We start from the raw sequence: 16,938 nt of genomic DNA on the forward strand, positions 1-16,938 counted from the left end.
CAAAAAAACAGAGTTCCAGAGAGCTCAGAAATTTTTTATATATAGATAAAATTTGAATGTCACTGTGACAGTAAAAATAAAGGCTAATTTGCAACATTTCCGTCCATCCCCTCCCAGAAACTTTATTCTGGAAGATGACACAAATTTTTCAAAGCAGTAGAGACAGTGGAATTTGGTTGTGTCTCAAGATTTTAATCAACTGAAAATTAACTCAGTATTAAATTAAAATGTGATATTAAATATCACATAAATGCACAGTCAGTAAGTGAGGTTTTTGATTCCCTGGAATTTACTACAGTTTGAGTTGAAATAGCTATAATAGAGAATGTGCTATTAATAATACTGAAGAAATGCTAACATTCATAACTTTTTTGGACACATTTTTAATCTATGACTTTTTAGATGTTATTTTGAAATGGTTTTTATGCTTTACTTGTAATATTGAATTTTGGGTAGAGTGTTGGGTAGTACAATAACATCTGACTGTTTTACTGGCATATGCTTGCAATTGCTGTGGTTTTTAGTAATTATATTTAATCTGGTAGGTCCAGAAATGAATTACCATCTACTCTTCACAATAAGAAAGTAAAGTAATCGTGATATCAGACACTGTTTGTATTTTGTAAATATGTACTCTTTACTGTGCTAATAATTTGCCACTGTTCACCAAGTAAAATAATGGTCATTTTTAGCACAAGGACAGAGGTCCTCTTTGTATTTCCAGTACAGTTTGAAAAAGCCATTAGATTCGCAACTATAGTGCTGCAATTCTCTTCTGGAATTAGTGAAAAAACCCAAATTATATAGGATCTAAATCACTAGCCTCTATGCATGAAAGTAGAAGTCAGGCTTCCACTGAGAGGCTGTGAAGACTTGAATTTCTAAAGTGACTTAGGCATTGCTTCATTCTTGGATGCCTGGCTCAGGGCAGAATCAGATGCTCAGCGTTATGCTTCCTACAGGGGGATTTAGGGGCCTCTCAAAATGCATCTGGCAGCAGCCACTGTGCTGTGAAGAGCCTCTTAATGTGAGATTCTGAAGTGAGAGTGGACCCTCTAAGGATCCAGCACTACAGGTAGTAAGATACCTATATCAAATGAATACATAAATGGCAACCGTAGAGTATGGGGTCCTTGCAAGAGATGCCTTTCAATATTGTCACTAAAGCAGGAAAAGGACTGCTCCTTTTCTTTTCCCACACAGCTGGCAGACAAGCTTCTCTTGAACCATTTCAAACAGTAGTGCTGAGATTCCAGCAGTTTGCTGTGCTTCATTTCAGTACCTCGGCCCTGTATCTGCCAGTGCAGAAAGCAAGCCTAATGCCCTGTCTGTGAGGTGTTTGGGACAATATTAAGATGCTGCAGCACACTTTCCTCCTCCAGCTTCAGCTCAGCCACTGGAATCTATTTCATTAGCAAGAGAAATGATACAGCTCTCCTGTCTGAAGATGAAGATCTGAGGGAAAAGGGGCTTCAGTACCTGAAATACCAGAAATACTTGGTGTGTGAGGGGCTTCAAGTGGTATTGCTCATGGGCACTTTTTCAGGGCAAAAGGCAATGGAAATGAAAGCATAATTGAGAAATAAATTTGTTTGTACAAGGAGCAAACCAAACACATAGCATCAGAAGCAGGAGAGACTGTAAGGAGACATCTTATTTTGCCATTTTAGGAATTGATACATTTTAATCCTAGCAGTTGTTAAAAAAAGGTCATTATTTCTTTTGACTGAGGATAGACCTCAAAGTAGGTCTTGCAGTGTTTTAATCGATGGATTTAAGTAATTTTACTCTTTTAAAATGGCTGATTGCTTGAAGTATTTACTTCTGACTTGATTGTGATATTAAAACAATCATTTTCACTATCTTAAATTGGGATATATGCTGCTCCTGTACTGGAACAATGGAAACCCTTAAAACTTTAATGTTGATGTTCAGAAGAATACAAACAGAGTAGAAAACATATAACCATGTTAAAATTTTCCTTGTAGTTTGAAAATGTAAAGTTACTGGGATTCAGTCAACAGCAGGATGTTGTACAAGAGAAGCTACTGTTGGAAAATAAAGATGTTTGCTTCTTCCTTCATTTAACTGAGCTCATCCCTGTGAAGCTTTCATGTGTGAAGAAATACATTATTCACACTCCTTAGATATAACAGCATTGTGGTTCAGCCTAAAAAATTAACAAAATTACCATTCAATGCCTGCCTGAGCTTAATAATCATCCTTGTTAACCCCTTTAACCTTCACTGCATCTATTCTGAAAGAAAAACATGTTTCTAAGAGGATTAGCATTTTCAGACTTCTTGCCTTGGGTAGGTTGAGTAAACATACATCTCTGAAGTTCAGGAAAGAATGCATGGAGAGCTGCAATATATAAACTCCTGACAGGTGACAACAGGGGGGGTAATTTTTAAATACATACCATGATGACTAGAAGAATAACTTACCCATAGACCTGAGCATGTTTTTTGCACACATCTCTGTGCGTGCAGGCACAGTTTCTTCCAGCTACTCTTGTAGCTCATCAGCTACAGGTTGCCATGCAGGTTGCATACAGGTTGCTCACTTTTCTGCTGCAAAATTGACTGTGGATGTATTCTTACTTGGGGCAAATTTAAATAGGATGATGTAAATGTGACTATGTGAGACAGCTGCCTTGATTTGAGACAGCTGGTTTGCCTTCAACAGGAAAAGAGGTACTGGTATTCTGATTCTGTTACAGGAGCTGTGTGATGCTGTTCTGCTGACAGGAAGCACTGATTAGTGGGAGATGATAGTGTTGTATCAGACACAGTTATGTGCAGATGTTCTGTGAGATGTTACTGGACCTGTTGGAAGGCCCCAACTGGTCATAGCCATTTTCCTTTGCTCTGATTTTTAGCTTCTTTAGAAACGTAAGCATTGCTATTTATTGTTGTCTTTTATATGGAAACAAAGTACCTTAATTAATTGCCTAGAAAACTTAGAATAAATGCATTTCCCTGATTCTGATGTCATATCATTTCAGGGTCATTTTATCTTTAATGCAGTTTTTACTGTTTCTACTATTAATCTTCTGTCACAAGTACTCTGATCAGTTTTGATGATGTTTGCAGTGGGGGGAGTGCAGGCTGCTGCACTGAATTAGGTAGGCTAAGCCAGCATCCATTCTGTAACCCATAGGTTAATGAAGTTTGCATTTGTCTGTCTTTGTGAATGAGGAGAAGTAGAGCCTGATGCACGATTCTGAGTGCAAACACAGATATTTTAAAATTGTTCTGGTCTAATAATCCAGATTGTTCTGAGAAATTTTAGAGTGCTTGAGGTGGGGCCTCACAGGACCAGTGGGAGCTTCAGATAAGTTCTGTCCTAGCTTCAGATTTTGGCAGCAGTTTCAATTTAAGAAATTATTCTGGCTTTCAAGTACTAAGGATGGCCTATTTTAATAAAATGAATTATTTATGAAACAGACAGGAGATAACAGACAAAAGATCTTAATCAGAGTTACCTACTACACAGTATAAAACTAAAACGAACTACTGGTAGATTACAGCATGACAAAAGGCAGTGCACAACATCAAGGTACCTATATTAAAGGTAGCAAAAGAAATAGTATTGATTAGGACTTACCACTTGTAACTTAGAACTGAAATGATGACAATGTACACCAATTCCTTCACTCAATCACCATGGGAGTAACTGGGAGGCAGGCATCCCTCCTCATGGGAAAAACTCCACACATTTCCATGGAATGGAAATGTGAATGGAAATTGTGAGTTTGGTGTGGTTTTTGTAGTTTGTATCAGTGAGAAGTACAGCTTATCTTCCAGATCTCACTTCATCGTTAAGATGTTTATTGGCATTTGGGAGATGCCAGACTCTTGTTAATCCTGTGGTGCCAAAAGAACTCACTACAAGACGGCTATTCCCGTTCCAGATATCTGACTAGTTAACAAACAGCAGATAAGCTCTTGTGGGGAGCAAGATGCCTTGCTACAGGCCAGAGATCACTGTAAAGAGGATAAGAGATGAGCTTTCCTGTTCTGTCAGTGTGTTTCAAGACAAAGCACATCTGTGTGTTGTTTGCATTACAAGTGAACCACTTGTGGTTATACTAAGTAATATGCAACAATCTCATCTAATCTTTCAAAGTGTAAAAACGTAGATATGGGCTTTCTCAGTGACTTCTGTTTGCCATTTCCCTTCTGTCATGATGGTTAAGAACATTGGTTGATTCTTTATCATCTCACGAAGGGTGTAAATAATGAAGTAAATGTCTTCCATCATGTAATTTGAAGGACAGTGACAACCAACAGCTAAATTCATCAGTTGTCAACTTCCACACTTGTTCATGCAGATTTTGTGTTTCCTCTTCAAGGAATAATGGAGTCATGTCCATGCACCTGCCTGCATTGGCAGTGTGCTTACTTGACTGCACCTTTGACAACTCAGTGGAAATGCCCCCAGAAAAACAATTGCAAGCCTGTATAGGAGTGTGTTGCATGTCTATAAGCAAAACTCCCCATAGATCTGAGGGAGTAGTAAATAACAAATTGCCATTCATTAATTGAAGTAATTTCAATGAAGTCTGGCTTAGGTGATAGAAAATCAAAAGTTTTTCCAAACAAACATATTTTCTTTCCTTTTCTTCCTCCTTTATTTCTGTATCTAATTACTTGTGGTAGATAATTTTATTTCTGTGTTTCACATGGACACAAGTAGTGCTACTGTCTTGCAACAACTGAGAATTGTACTTAAGTTTAACCGCCTACATAAGTATTTGTGAGAACATGGCCAACAGGTTAATTACTTTTGTTAGTTTCTTGGAAGAGGCTCTGGGTTCTTTCAAGGGATTGATGCCTAGCAGCTATTTTTGGAAATTGTTAGCAGCAAACATGGAAAAAATGAGAGTTATTTTAATTTTTTTCGCACATGAGTGTCTGATAAATGTAAAAAAAATAAAGTGAAGCCCTTGTTCTATATTCGCAGCCCCTAGAAGTTTTAATTACTGAAAAAATCAGGCATAGCTATTCATGCATTTTGAAATGTTTCTGGAGCTCTGCCAGCTAATGTGAGCCGATGTTGCTGAAGTGATTTACTAATTAATAGGTTGTTACAACATTTGAGTAGAATCTTGCACTCAAGTCAATAAAACTTAAGGAGGAAGAAAATACTGTTGAGTGCACCAGTTAATCAAGGACTTAGCACTCTGAAAGACCATCTGGGTCTAAATAGAAAGAACTTCATCTTGCAAAAGATAAAACTGGGCATTATGTGCACATGGTTCAGGCAGTGTTTTTACTGTCTGACTCTGTGTTTCATCACAGTAAAATGACCCTATATGTAGTGATTATGGATTAACAGTAATTAATTTGAAATCCTTAGAATTGAGATAGATTAGTCTCCAAATTCTCATTCAGGGATGATCTCTCCACAACTTTGCAAAACAATTGGTCAGAAACTACCATATTTTTGTTGCAAAAATTGTTCAGAATGGACAAAGGCATATCTACTCAGGGATTAGTGCCATGAAGAAGTACTTAACTTACCACTCAGTAACTAAAATCAGTGTTGAAGAGTTTGACTATGCTGGTTGCATGTTCATTTGTGCGGGATCTCCAACAAGAATGGAAAGGACCAATAGCAGGAACCATCACCAGGGATGATGCATTCTCTGCCTGCCTCTGTCAGACCCCTGTGATGCCTGAAACTTAGGAGCACAGGACAGGGGCTGTGCACAGCTTTGCCCCAGACACCTTGAGTAGCCACATCCTCAGATAATGTCCCCTGAATTCGAGGTGGGACAGGTGCCTGAATGTCAAGCCCATCACAGCTCTGTGCCTCAGTTTTCAAGGGGAAGTTCTACTCTTTCTCTTTAGACTGGATGTGTGCTATGGCAGAGGATCATCCCTTCCTCTTTCTGCATGATGGTGTCAGCAGCATGACTCCTGAAGTTTGTAATAGAGAATGGGAGTATAAGATTTAGGATTGAAGTTTTAAAAAGTAAGCTGTATGGTGCTCTTCTTTATAATAGAATTTGTATTACAGATCTGCCAACAAAGTACTAATACTTCATTCTTGTTTCTTATCAGAGTCTCGTAACCTATTAAACAAGATTATAAATATAGTCATAAAGAAAAATAGGCTTAAGTTAAATGTTAAATTGTTGCAAAAATTAGAATAATGTTCCTGATTAATTTTCTTTGTCAAATAGTACCCTAAACAGTGTTGAAACTTGTTACTTAATGAAAGAACTGTCTAAACTGTGTGAATTTGCATTTAAAAAAATTAGAACACAATTTCCCCAGAAGATAAATAATTGTGGTCCAATTTTATAATTGTATCTTCAGTTGTTAGAAATACTTTAAATAGGAGCAAATATGTACCAATTAATTATGACTTAGAATATTATTCTTAGCTCATTGTAAGGCTTTATAATTCACTCTTGAAAAAAATAAATCCCTGTAAAGGCACAGCATGATTTTAATTAATTTTTTTCTAACTACTTAATTTTTAACTTTTTCTCACAAATTGTTTAATTTTTAAATGATCTCAGCTAGCTACATCTTTCATTCTCACCATCTCTCTAATGCAAGAAAAATAAAGTTACATAAATTGGATCACTATTCAAATTAAAGTCATTTAAAGTGATGCTCTTAAACATTTATTTTTATTTTTCAAAGTACACATCAATCATATTAGCTCTCTAAAAGGGAGCAGCCTTGAAGGCACAGATGAGGTTTCACTAGCAACAGGATCTGTTCTGCTGTGTTAAACCCAAGCAGTACCAAAATAATGGTAATTTTATCCACTTGATTTGGTTAATACAAGGGGCAAACATTCACATGCTGATCTAGTGCCTTGAAACTGCAATTTTCCAGGAACCTATAATACTAAAAAACCTGTAGGCTGGAGAGATTTCAGATATTTAGATAATAATAGAATACGTGCCCAAAATGACTGGACAAGTGAGAAAGCAAAAATCCTCACAAGTGGCAAAAATTCAATTAGAGGACTCTCTGTAGGGGCAATAGTTAAAGAGAAATTATTTTCATCTTTTTGTAAGGAATTTTTATTTTCACAAGAGGAACCTCCCTGTCTACAGTGCTGATTACAGGCCTCTCACAGGAGTAGTTTGTAGTGTTTCATGGCTGTACATTTTGTAGTTTCTGAAGGTAAGCCTTTTAAAAGCAGTATTTGTGTTCAGTGTCTTGGTGTAGGCGCTGATTTTTTTCACATTGCCCTAATTGCTTAGCTTATAGGTACAGACCTAAACCTTTCCCTTGGCCAGTTGATTGGATGGTAGCAATTAGATCTGCTGCTGCACTGCCAGTATACTATTACTGATTTGGTGGCAGTAGAGTTTTCTTAGCAAGGAAGATGGTGGCATCTATGCTGTGGTCATGGCATCAGCTCCATCAGTTGTCTGAAGGTCTCCTTCCTTCCCAGAGATACAAATGATCCTGTGCTTTCTGACTACACTGCTGCTAAAATTGCTGGTGTTGGCCCTTAGAATATAAAAGAATGGACTAGCTGGGAAAGCCCATTGAATTAATATGTTTTACTGTAAATTTTGAAAGTGAGGAGTGCTGTCTATTGTGGGGTTAGACATCCACTTCTAGGTACATCTGCTGCTGTGTCTGTACTAGCCAAACACAGAGGTGACAGTCCTTCCAGCCCACAGTTCCTACCTGAATTAATGGGACAGTGGTACAAATGTTTCAGCTTCTGTGCTTGTATAGGAAACTTGGAAATTTAAAGCCCAGCTGAGACCTTTTCAGAAGAAAACTGTACATATGCACATACTATATATACACTAGGTCTGAATTTGGTAATTTAACTGTAGTTTCAGTTGATATTTATTTAGCAGTAAACATAGTTCTCAACCATCCTATGGCAGAGCTGGTTTGTTTTGGTATTATATGCTGAAAAAAACCCCAGATCCTTCTATTTTCTTCACTCCTGACAATATCATGTTTAAGTAGCATTGTCACAGCATATCCTTTCTTACTTGTATGTTACTATATGAAGATGAAGCATTTTCCAGCAGAAGCAAGGAGGAGTTTCTGGCTGCTCGGGTCCTGTTGTAAAACAGTGCAAAGGACAAAAAGAGCAAGAGATTTGGCACAGAGCCCAGCAACAGAGTGATAAGATCCCCTACTAATTTGGAGAGCTTATGTTATCTGTAGGTTATGTGGCACATTATGAGTTGATGAATGACATAACCATACTTTATAGTCTCTTGACAATGTGACAGCATTGTGAAGAAAATGGCAAGCATGTGTTACCCTTTAGAAAGCCCATTAGGATGGCCTGGAAAATGTTGATGGCAATAAAGAGAAGCAAATGTAATTTAAAGAAAAAACATTACTGTTGGACAATAATTTTGAAGTCTCAGAAATGATCCTCCTTTGTATCCAATATCAGGAGGCTGCTTGTTTACCAAAATGCTAATGCTGATTTCTCTTGTAGAATCCCTCTCAATGTGAGAGACATTGTCTACTGTACAGGAGTTTCACTGATGGATGAAGATGTATGGGAATTCATTTGGATGAAATTTCATTCTACCACAGCAGTCTCTGAGAAGAAAATACTATTAGAAGCCTTAACTTGCAGTGATGACAGAAACTTGCTCAACAGGTAAAAATATTCTATATTTGAATCTGTTAATAATAATCACTTCAAGAGTTACAGATCATCACTTGAGCTTTCATCTAAAGGAAAAAAAAATTTCTTTTCAAGTACAGGCTTAATGTCTGTTTAAACCATCTTATACTTTTGCATTAATGCATAGGAAAATTGACACATATTATCTTTTCAGTTCAGATTTTCCTTTGTTCTTTGGAAATGTTTAAAATACTGTAATAATTATTGGTATTTTTTGTTACCATGTTGTTCATTTGCCATGTCTTGACCAATTTGATCTTACAGATTTTATATAAGTGCACATGTAAAGTTGCACTCAGCTGTTTTTGAAATCTTTTTGCACCAAGATTTTTCTGAATCATAAATGTGTTCAGTCTTTGTAATCATGGAAATAAACCACGGAACTCACTTGGAGATTCAAACAATTCAGCAGTGAGCTTTATTTCCCACAGGTTTTTTGATGGGCTGATGTTACACAATGTGTTTGTGAAACTAAATGTTCTTGTTCTTCCCACTAGACTTTTGAATTTGTCTCTCAACTCAGAAGTTGTCCTGGATCAGGATGCAATTGATGTGATTATCCACGTAGCTCGAAATCCACATGGAAGGGATCTTGCTTGGAAGTTTTTCAGAGAAAAATGGAAAATATTAAATGCTAGGTAAAGATAAAAATTCTTAATTTATTTTCATTTTCTAATCTTACATAATGTGTGTAAGTATCGTATAGGTCTGTGTTTATGTAAGTTCCTGAATCTAGTCCATTCTCTTTTAATCCATAAATAGAGAGGTCTCTAAATATGAAATACCTACATATGAGTCATAAATGCATTTATTCATGGATTATCACATACACAGAGACATTTGTCTCTTAGCAATCATCTGTACATATATAACTGTATTGTGTCTGTGCTTATGATAATGAATTCTGTCTATATGTCAAGTGCTGCAGTCCTGTTTTTACATAGATAAAAAATGGCAGTTCCCAAAGGAATTTTTAAAGTCTGATAGAAAAAATAATATTTTCAAAAATATTTCAGCTGTGGGAAAAAATGCATGTTTTGAAACATTTCAGTTTTCAAAGGGATGTTAATATAATGTCATCCCCTTTATTTCCACTCTGTGTTTCAGGTGGGTTTCAAGTAACAGAGGAGCAACATTTTGAATTAAAAATACATGAATAGAGAGGAGACAAGGTTGCTCCTTACACCTGCTTCTCTTTCTCTTTGAACAAGTGCTACATGTTCCTACTCTGAAGTCCAGTCAACATTTTAAAATACTTTTTGATGAAGATTCTGATATTAATTCAATGAATGACAAATTTCTGTAGCTCTTTAGGGACAGCCTGAGGGCCTTAAAAATTGCACAGCAGCTCATCTGATACTGACAGATTAAAAAGGACCACAACTTGGATGAGATTCGGATTCTCAGAGGCAGGTGTCCAAGTTTTTAAGGCTTCCCATGCCAGGTCACACCTTTGGTATTGGCAGGAAAAGCATTGCAGTTTTGTTCCATTCTGGACTTTTGAGGAGACAACTATTGTACCACAGAATATTTGAAATGGTATATTTAAGATGCTTTATTTAAGCAACTAAATCCCAGTGCCTGGTGAATGCAGGTGCAAACTTCCTATAGGTTTCACAGTATCAAAGTTACGGTCAAAGAAACTCAGACACTGAGTTAGTTTTCTTAAAAATGCAGAAAATTGTTCATGCTGTTTTGGATGATACTTAGTAGTATTTTAGAAGAAGTAGGATTTTAGAAGAAGTTCATCTGGGAAAATAGGTTTGAGCTGGAATTGGTTTTGGAAATTTATATTGCAGGAGCATACTTTTTTTGAAAGCCATTTCCAAAAAAAGCTGTAAGTGTGCTGAAGAGTTTAAAAATTAAGAAATCTCTTCTTTTGGTGTGATTATTCCAGGAACTGGACTTGTACACAAAAAGTGCATGGCAGATGTATTACTATTACACAACCCAGTTCAGATAGCAAATAATTTTTCAGGTTCCTCCAGGGGTTTATCCAGAGTTTAGGCATAAAGCCATCACAATCTATATTGCTACAAACACATATGCTGTAATTGTGTCCTGCCTTAGTAAGTATGTTTATCTGACAACCTGGCTATTACCTGTGATTTTAGATGTGGACAATGCTAAGCAGTGTGGACAAATATTTAACAAACTATGCAACATGCCAAATCTTTTTGGTGTTATGATTTAAAATAACTTTACCTAGAATTTATTACACTTGCTTGTGATGCATCACTGTGTAATCTGAATTCATAACAATCAGTAAGGCCTCGTCAAAGACCTGTTATTGTCCTTTTTTTCTTATGAAAGTAACAGTTTGTCTTTTTGCTCAACACTCTCTTTGTGTTACCTTTATTCAGTTTGATCTCCAAACACAAGTCAGAGCCACCAAAAATATTGTAGCAGTTGATTTTTCTAAAAGTGACATCTGGTTGAGTTTCTTTTCATCACCAAAAGATTCAGTGTAGTGAAATGAAATAGTTAATACAAACTGTACATACATGTTATATATTGAAAATAACATTGTTTTGTGATTACAAATTACAACCTTTTAGATGAGGTTTTGAGATAGAATCAGTCTCATTACTACCTTGCCCCTTAACTGTTCAGTGAAACAGTGACACGACAGCATGCAAGGTCCTACAGTGGGTCTTGGCAATCCCAGGCACACCCACAGCTGGGGCAGAGAAACGATTTGAGAGCAGCCCTACAGAGCAGGACTGGGAGGTGATGGTTGATGAAAAACTCAACGTGACCTGGCAGTGTGCACTCACAGCCCAGAAAGCCAGCCCTGGGCTGCACCCAAAGCAGTGTGGCCAGCAGGTCAAGGAGGTGATTCTTCCCCTCTGCTCTGCTCTGTGAGACCCCACCTGCAGTGCTGTGTGCTGCTCAAGTGTCCCCAGAGTTTGAAGGACATGGAACTGCTGCAGCAAGTCCAGGGGAAGACCATACATTTGGGAAGAGGACTGGTAACATTCTCCTACAAGGATAGGCTGAGCAACTTGATACTGTTCAGCCTAGGGAACAGAAGGTTGCATGGAGACCTAATAGCAACATTGCAGTATCTGAAAAGGGCCAACCACAAAGCCAGACGGGGAGTCTTCATCAGGACCTGTAGTGATAGGACAAGGAAGAATGGGTACAAATAGACGAAATAAATTAGATATTAGGAAGAAATTTTTTTAATGCGAGGGTAGTGAAACACCGGAACTGGTTGTCCAGGAGGTTGTGAATGCCCCATCCCCTGGCAAGGTTCAAAGGCAGGTTGGATAAGGCCTTGAGCAACCTGATCTAGCAGGAGGTGTCCCTGCAAATGGAGGTGTGGGGGGTGGGACTGGATGATCCTTAAGGTTCATTCTCATCCCTTAATGTCCCATGATTAGGCTTCTGATTTGAACTCACCACACTACTGCATTTTTAAAACAAAAGTTTTATTGTAGAATTGTGGTTCAAGAAGAAAGTGCATTTCTTGGAGTAAGTGCCAAGAAGGGTCACAAAGGTGATATGAGGGCTGGAGTATCTGACCTATGGAGACAGGCTGAGAGAGCTGGGAATGTACAGCCTGGGGAAAAGAAGGCTCTGGGGAGACCTTATAACACCTTCCAGTACCTAAAGGGTCCTTAAATGAAGGACTGAAGAGGGACTTTTTACAAGGGCATGTGGTGATAAGACAAAGGGAAAAGGCTACAAACTGAAAGAGGTTTAGATTAGATAATAGGAAGAGTTCTTTACAGTGAGGGTGGTGAGGATAGGACTTTGGGCAACCTTGTCTAGTGAAAGGTGTCCCTGCCCATAGCAGGGAAACTGGATGATATTTCCAACCCCAGCCATTTTAGGATTCTATGATTCAAGTAGACTTTGTCCCTTGGCATCCTTTTTCTACAATTATAATTTATTATTTAATTTGATTCAAAATTAAAATACTTTATGTGAAACAGTAATTTAATAAGATATCTCAGTGCTATCTTCCACTTAATTTAGTATTAAAAATGTTGATGTTTCAGATAGTAAAGTGAAATAGCTGTAGAGGATTAAATTATAACTCTATTTCATCTTACTTTTGAACATACCATGTCAAGGAGTTAGAATTGCCACAAAATATTGTTAATCCTTCATATTTTTACACAGTCAATTGTCCATTGTCCAGAACATCTTGATGATGTATAAAGTTTTCAAAGTCACTCATATAATTTACACAGATGACTTAAAAATTGAGGTCCTAACAAGTCTTTAGTAAGAAATCTGTGGGACTAAGACTACTCCAACTCTGAAAATGAGAATTGAAAATACTGTGCTTGACTTCATGTTACCTGACCATGCCCTACCTCATCTCCTAAAGCATTTTCACCCTGTGAGCACGTGTCTGTGTGTGAAAATTTGATACATCAGCTGCCTGTAAGAATTCCTTCATTCTCAGGTGCTGGATCATTTATCAGCATTTGGGAAGGCATTTATATCTGTCCAAAGTAAATGAACTGTGCTGCCTCTAGAGATTGCACAAGTGCAAAGTCTTTACAAATGTGGGGCACTGGAGGGTTTACATCCACAGAGGGAAAGGTGCAGTTTGTCTCCAGAATATTTCCAGGAAGTTCAGGCATGTAAGGCCCTGGTTTTGGTGTGCCATTGTCTTTCCTGTGAATGGTGAAAAGACTTACACTTGTAAGACCAAAAACTTCCTATTTATTCTTATGTTTCACACCTGCAAAATTCTATTTTGGAAGGTGACATTTCTAGATTTTTTTGCCAGCAGAGCTTCTATAGAAATGTTTGTAAATGACTGACTTTTTACCAAGTATACATAATGGGCAGTAATCAGCACAGGTGTGCATGAAGGTACTATTTTTAGTGGCAGGAATTCTGTTACTTCTTGTTTGCACTTTGGTGGCTACAGTAGACTGTAAGAAAAATAAAATCTCTGCAGCTTTTTTTATGAGGTTGCTTGTCTGGAATGGATTGGTAACCTTGTCAAAATACCCCATCAAGAGGAGCTTCCAGTTTCCCAAACAGTCAATTATGTCTGAGACTCTAATAATAAAGGGCTTTGTTAGGAAGCCTAAATGTGCTTAAAGTGCCATGAAATCTCAGTTTCCCACTATTTGCCTCTGGATGTCTGTATGTACCAGTGTGACTGAAATTTTGGGAAAAGAGATGTACTTGCTGAAATAGCCATTAATAATTCATTTATTAGTGGTCAGGGAGTTGGATTTTTGATACCTCTAGCAGCATTTTTTCTTACAAGAGCTCAAGATAACAAGCAATATAGCATAAACCTTCCATAAAACAGGATCTTCTCAAGGAGATCCTAGTTCTCTTCCCTCCCCATCTTTCTATACCTATTGCTTTGGCTGTCCTTCTCTTTCTCCCCTTTGAAAGAACTGTGGCTTAGAGTGCCTAAGCATTTAAGAGTAATCAATTTGGGATTAACAGAAGCAGAACAGAAAGCTGTGACTGTGCTAGTTCATTTCACTTTGAATTTTGAAGTCTTTCTATAAATCAGTCTGTAAAAGTGGAAAATGAATTGAATTGTTCCCCCAGATGAACATAATTTCAGTCAAGTTTATTGGTAATACTTGCACATGTCTGACAGGAGATCTGGATTCCCTATCTTAAAAGCAGTCATGTTCAGATTAATTAGATATTGCTTTGGACATACATGCAGATATAGATAACCATTTCTCAAGTATCTTTTACTATGCTGAATGACATCTAACTTGACTTACTTCTGGTTTTCAATGGAATTATACTCTTCATGATGGAGACTGAAAAAAACCAAGCCCCAAAACAACAAACCCCACGAACCATTCCAACATGAAATGTAAAACTTAAGTAGTAATCTTGTCAGTAGTGATGTAGTGCTTCTTTTGAAAAAGACTTGTGGAAAAACTAGTGAACAGGAGGATTTGAATGACCAGTTTCAAACTGCCAAACTGCCTGCCAGAGATCATTGTTGATTGCTTCTGCACATCTTTTAAATACTCCTTGCCCAAGCTTTCAAATTTTCATTCCAGATTGGTTCTTTGAAATGCTACGTTGTGGCCCAGGGGATTATTTTAGTAGTATTATTCCTATCAGCATTATTTATTTTAATTATCATGTACTGGAACAAGAAAAATTGATTCAGTTCAGTTTTTTGAGAGGCCATTTGTAATGTAGATGAGGTGGATGAATCAAAAATGCAGAGAAGGCTGCAGCACATCAAAAAGTCTGATTTAATGGTACAGCTTAAAAGGTTCCTCAGGATAATTGTCCATAGTTGCTGCTCTGCTCCTTCATTGGCACTTGCATTTTGAGCTGCATTTTACAGAATCACAGAATAAGCTGAGTTGGAAGGGATCCACAAGGATCATTGAGTCCGACTCCTAGCCCTGCACAGGACCATTCCTAAGAGTCACACCATATGCCCAAGAGCATTGTCCAAACATTGCTTCAACTCAGAAGGATTGGTGCTTTGAGCAATTCCCTGGGGAGCTGTTCAAGTGCCCAGCCACACTCTGGCTGAAGAACCTTTTCCTGATATCCAACCTAAACCTCCCCTGACACAACTTTAGGTCGTTCCTGCACTGTGCACCACAGTGTCTGCCTGACCTTTTCCCCTCAGGAGGAAGTTGTAGACTGTGAGGTCCCCCCTCAGTCTCCTCTGTTCCATTAAGTGGGAGGTGATTTGGTCCTCTCCTCTTCTGTAGCACTCATTTGTGCCTGTAGTTAAACCCATTCTGCTTAATAGCATCTGACTTAATTACAAACATTTCAGCCTAGAAGGTCTCAGTCTAGGTTTTTAGCCTGAAATACCAGTACCCAGTTCCAGTATTCCCTTGATCCTCCAAAATCAGTCCTATGTCTTCTCCCTTGCTTACAGAAGATTACTTTCTAATTTTAAGTTGACCTGGCTCTTGCAGTAACTCTCTGTGCATCTTCTTTTTGCCTGTGCAGGTATGGAGAAGCATTATTTATGAATTCAAAGCTTGTCAGTGGGGTCACGGAATTCCTCAATACTGAAGGAGAACTAAGAGAGGTAATTTTTAAATCACTTTTGTCATGTGAGGTTGTATTCTCTGCAAGCAGGGAGCAGGGCAGGAACAATTAGTGTTGTCCAGAAACTGTTCTCTCTGCTGCTGTCAAAGGCCCAACTGCCTGTGCAGCACCAGCCTGTTGGGCAGCACAAGGACAAGCAGCAGATCACAAAAGCACACAAGTGTGTAGAGGTGGTGTCAGGAGGAGGGCTGTGCAGGCAGTTCTTTGTGCTTGGCTGGATATGAAGGTTTCTTTTTCTCTTGGCTATTGGATGAGAAACTGAAGATGACATGTTTCTATCTTCATTAGCATATGCTGTAGAGGGCAGCAATATTTTCCATGTGAGAAAATCTGCTAAGCAAATATGCTGGCCAAACGACACTGCAATAATTTGTACTTCTTATTCCAATGGGAAATATTTCTCATTTTAATTTAACATTTACCCTGAGGTAGTTGTGCAACTGTGCTACACCCTATTTAGCACCCACTCTGTGCTGCTCCAAATGTGGTTCTTATGCAGCACAACCACCATTACTTGAACTCTGATTGCACTCTGATATTTTGCATCCAACTATTTGTCTACACTCAAGTCTAGTGGCCTCAGTAGCTTAGGAAGGAGCCACAGGTGGTTTCCTCCCCCTAGGTGGGAGTGACACTGTTGGTCAGATTTGAGTATTTGCTCTGCACAAGGAAGCCTTCTGTGCTCTTAGTTTCCACCTTCACAGTAGGATTGCTGCCTGATTATACTTAGCTAAAAGAAGCAGATATTGTAAACATTTTGGTATAAAAAGTTCAGATATAGGTAAAGTCTGATTTTGATAATTTCCAGGTCCCTTTCATGCTTTTAACTGTGATAGTAATAAGACAGTTACAGAATCAATCTTTTCAGTTTTGAGCCCAGGCACAGAGTTGTTGCTGGAAGTCATAATTTAGAAACTGAGGTGAATTTGATGACAGCTGGAAAAAAAAATTAACTATTATTCATAAGTGTTGCTAAAACCATCTAATTTTGTACAAGTCAACATAACCTGAAATCTATTGTGCAGATCAGCCTTGCAATTCTCACTTGAAAAGAACAACAATAATTGAAAACCTGCCAGCACCAGTGGTTAAAATAATCCAGGTGCTGGTGCTATACTCTGAGTATACACAAGAACAAAGGAAGAGCCTTTTCAGTCTGCAGAAAAAAAGATCAAAGTTTTCTCATAAGGGAAGGAGTATGCCTCAGCCACTCAAAGACTGTCAAATGCAAGTCCACTTGCTGTTTTGCCATTCTCT

The 16,938-nt window shown here is 38.0% G+C and overlaps 1 protein-coding gene across 3 annotated transcripts in view; it reads left to right on the plus strand.

Moving 5' to 3' along the window:
- TRHDE (thyrotropin releasing hormone degrading enzyme) overlaps positions 1-16,938 on the plus strand; it is a 204,623-nt gene that overhangs the window by 177,692 nt on the left and 9,993 nt on the right. For all 3 annotated transcript variants that reach the window (XR_013773960.1, XM_079303633.1, XM_079303632.1), the window contains 3 exons: positions 8,452-8,619; positions 9,144-9,284; positions 15,580-15,661. Coding sequence is in view for 2 of the 3 variants with exons in the window: in XM_079303633.1 (XP_079159759.1) it covers positions 8,452-8,619; positions 9,144-9,284; positions 15,580-15,661 (391 nt within the window). In the remaining variant the exon portion in view is untranslated. The remainder of the gene's footprint in view (positions 1-8,451; positions 8,620-9,143; positions 9,285-15,579; positions 15,662-16,938) is intronic.

Source organism: Erithacus rubecula (genome assembly GCF_903797595.1).
Source record: "Erithacus rubecula genome assembly, chromosome: 4".
Taxonomy (NCBI): Eukaryota; Metazoa; Chordata; class Aves; order Passeriformes; family Muscicapidae; genus Erithacus; species Erithacus rubecula.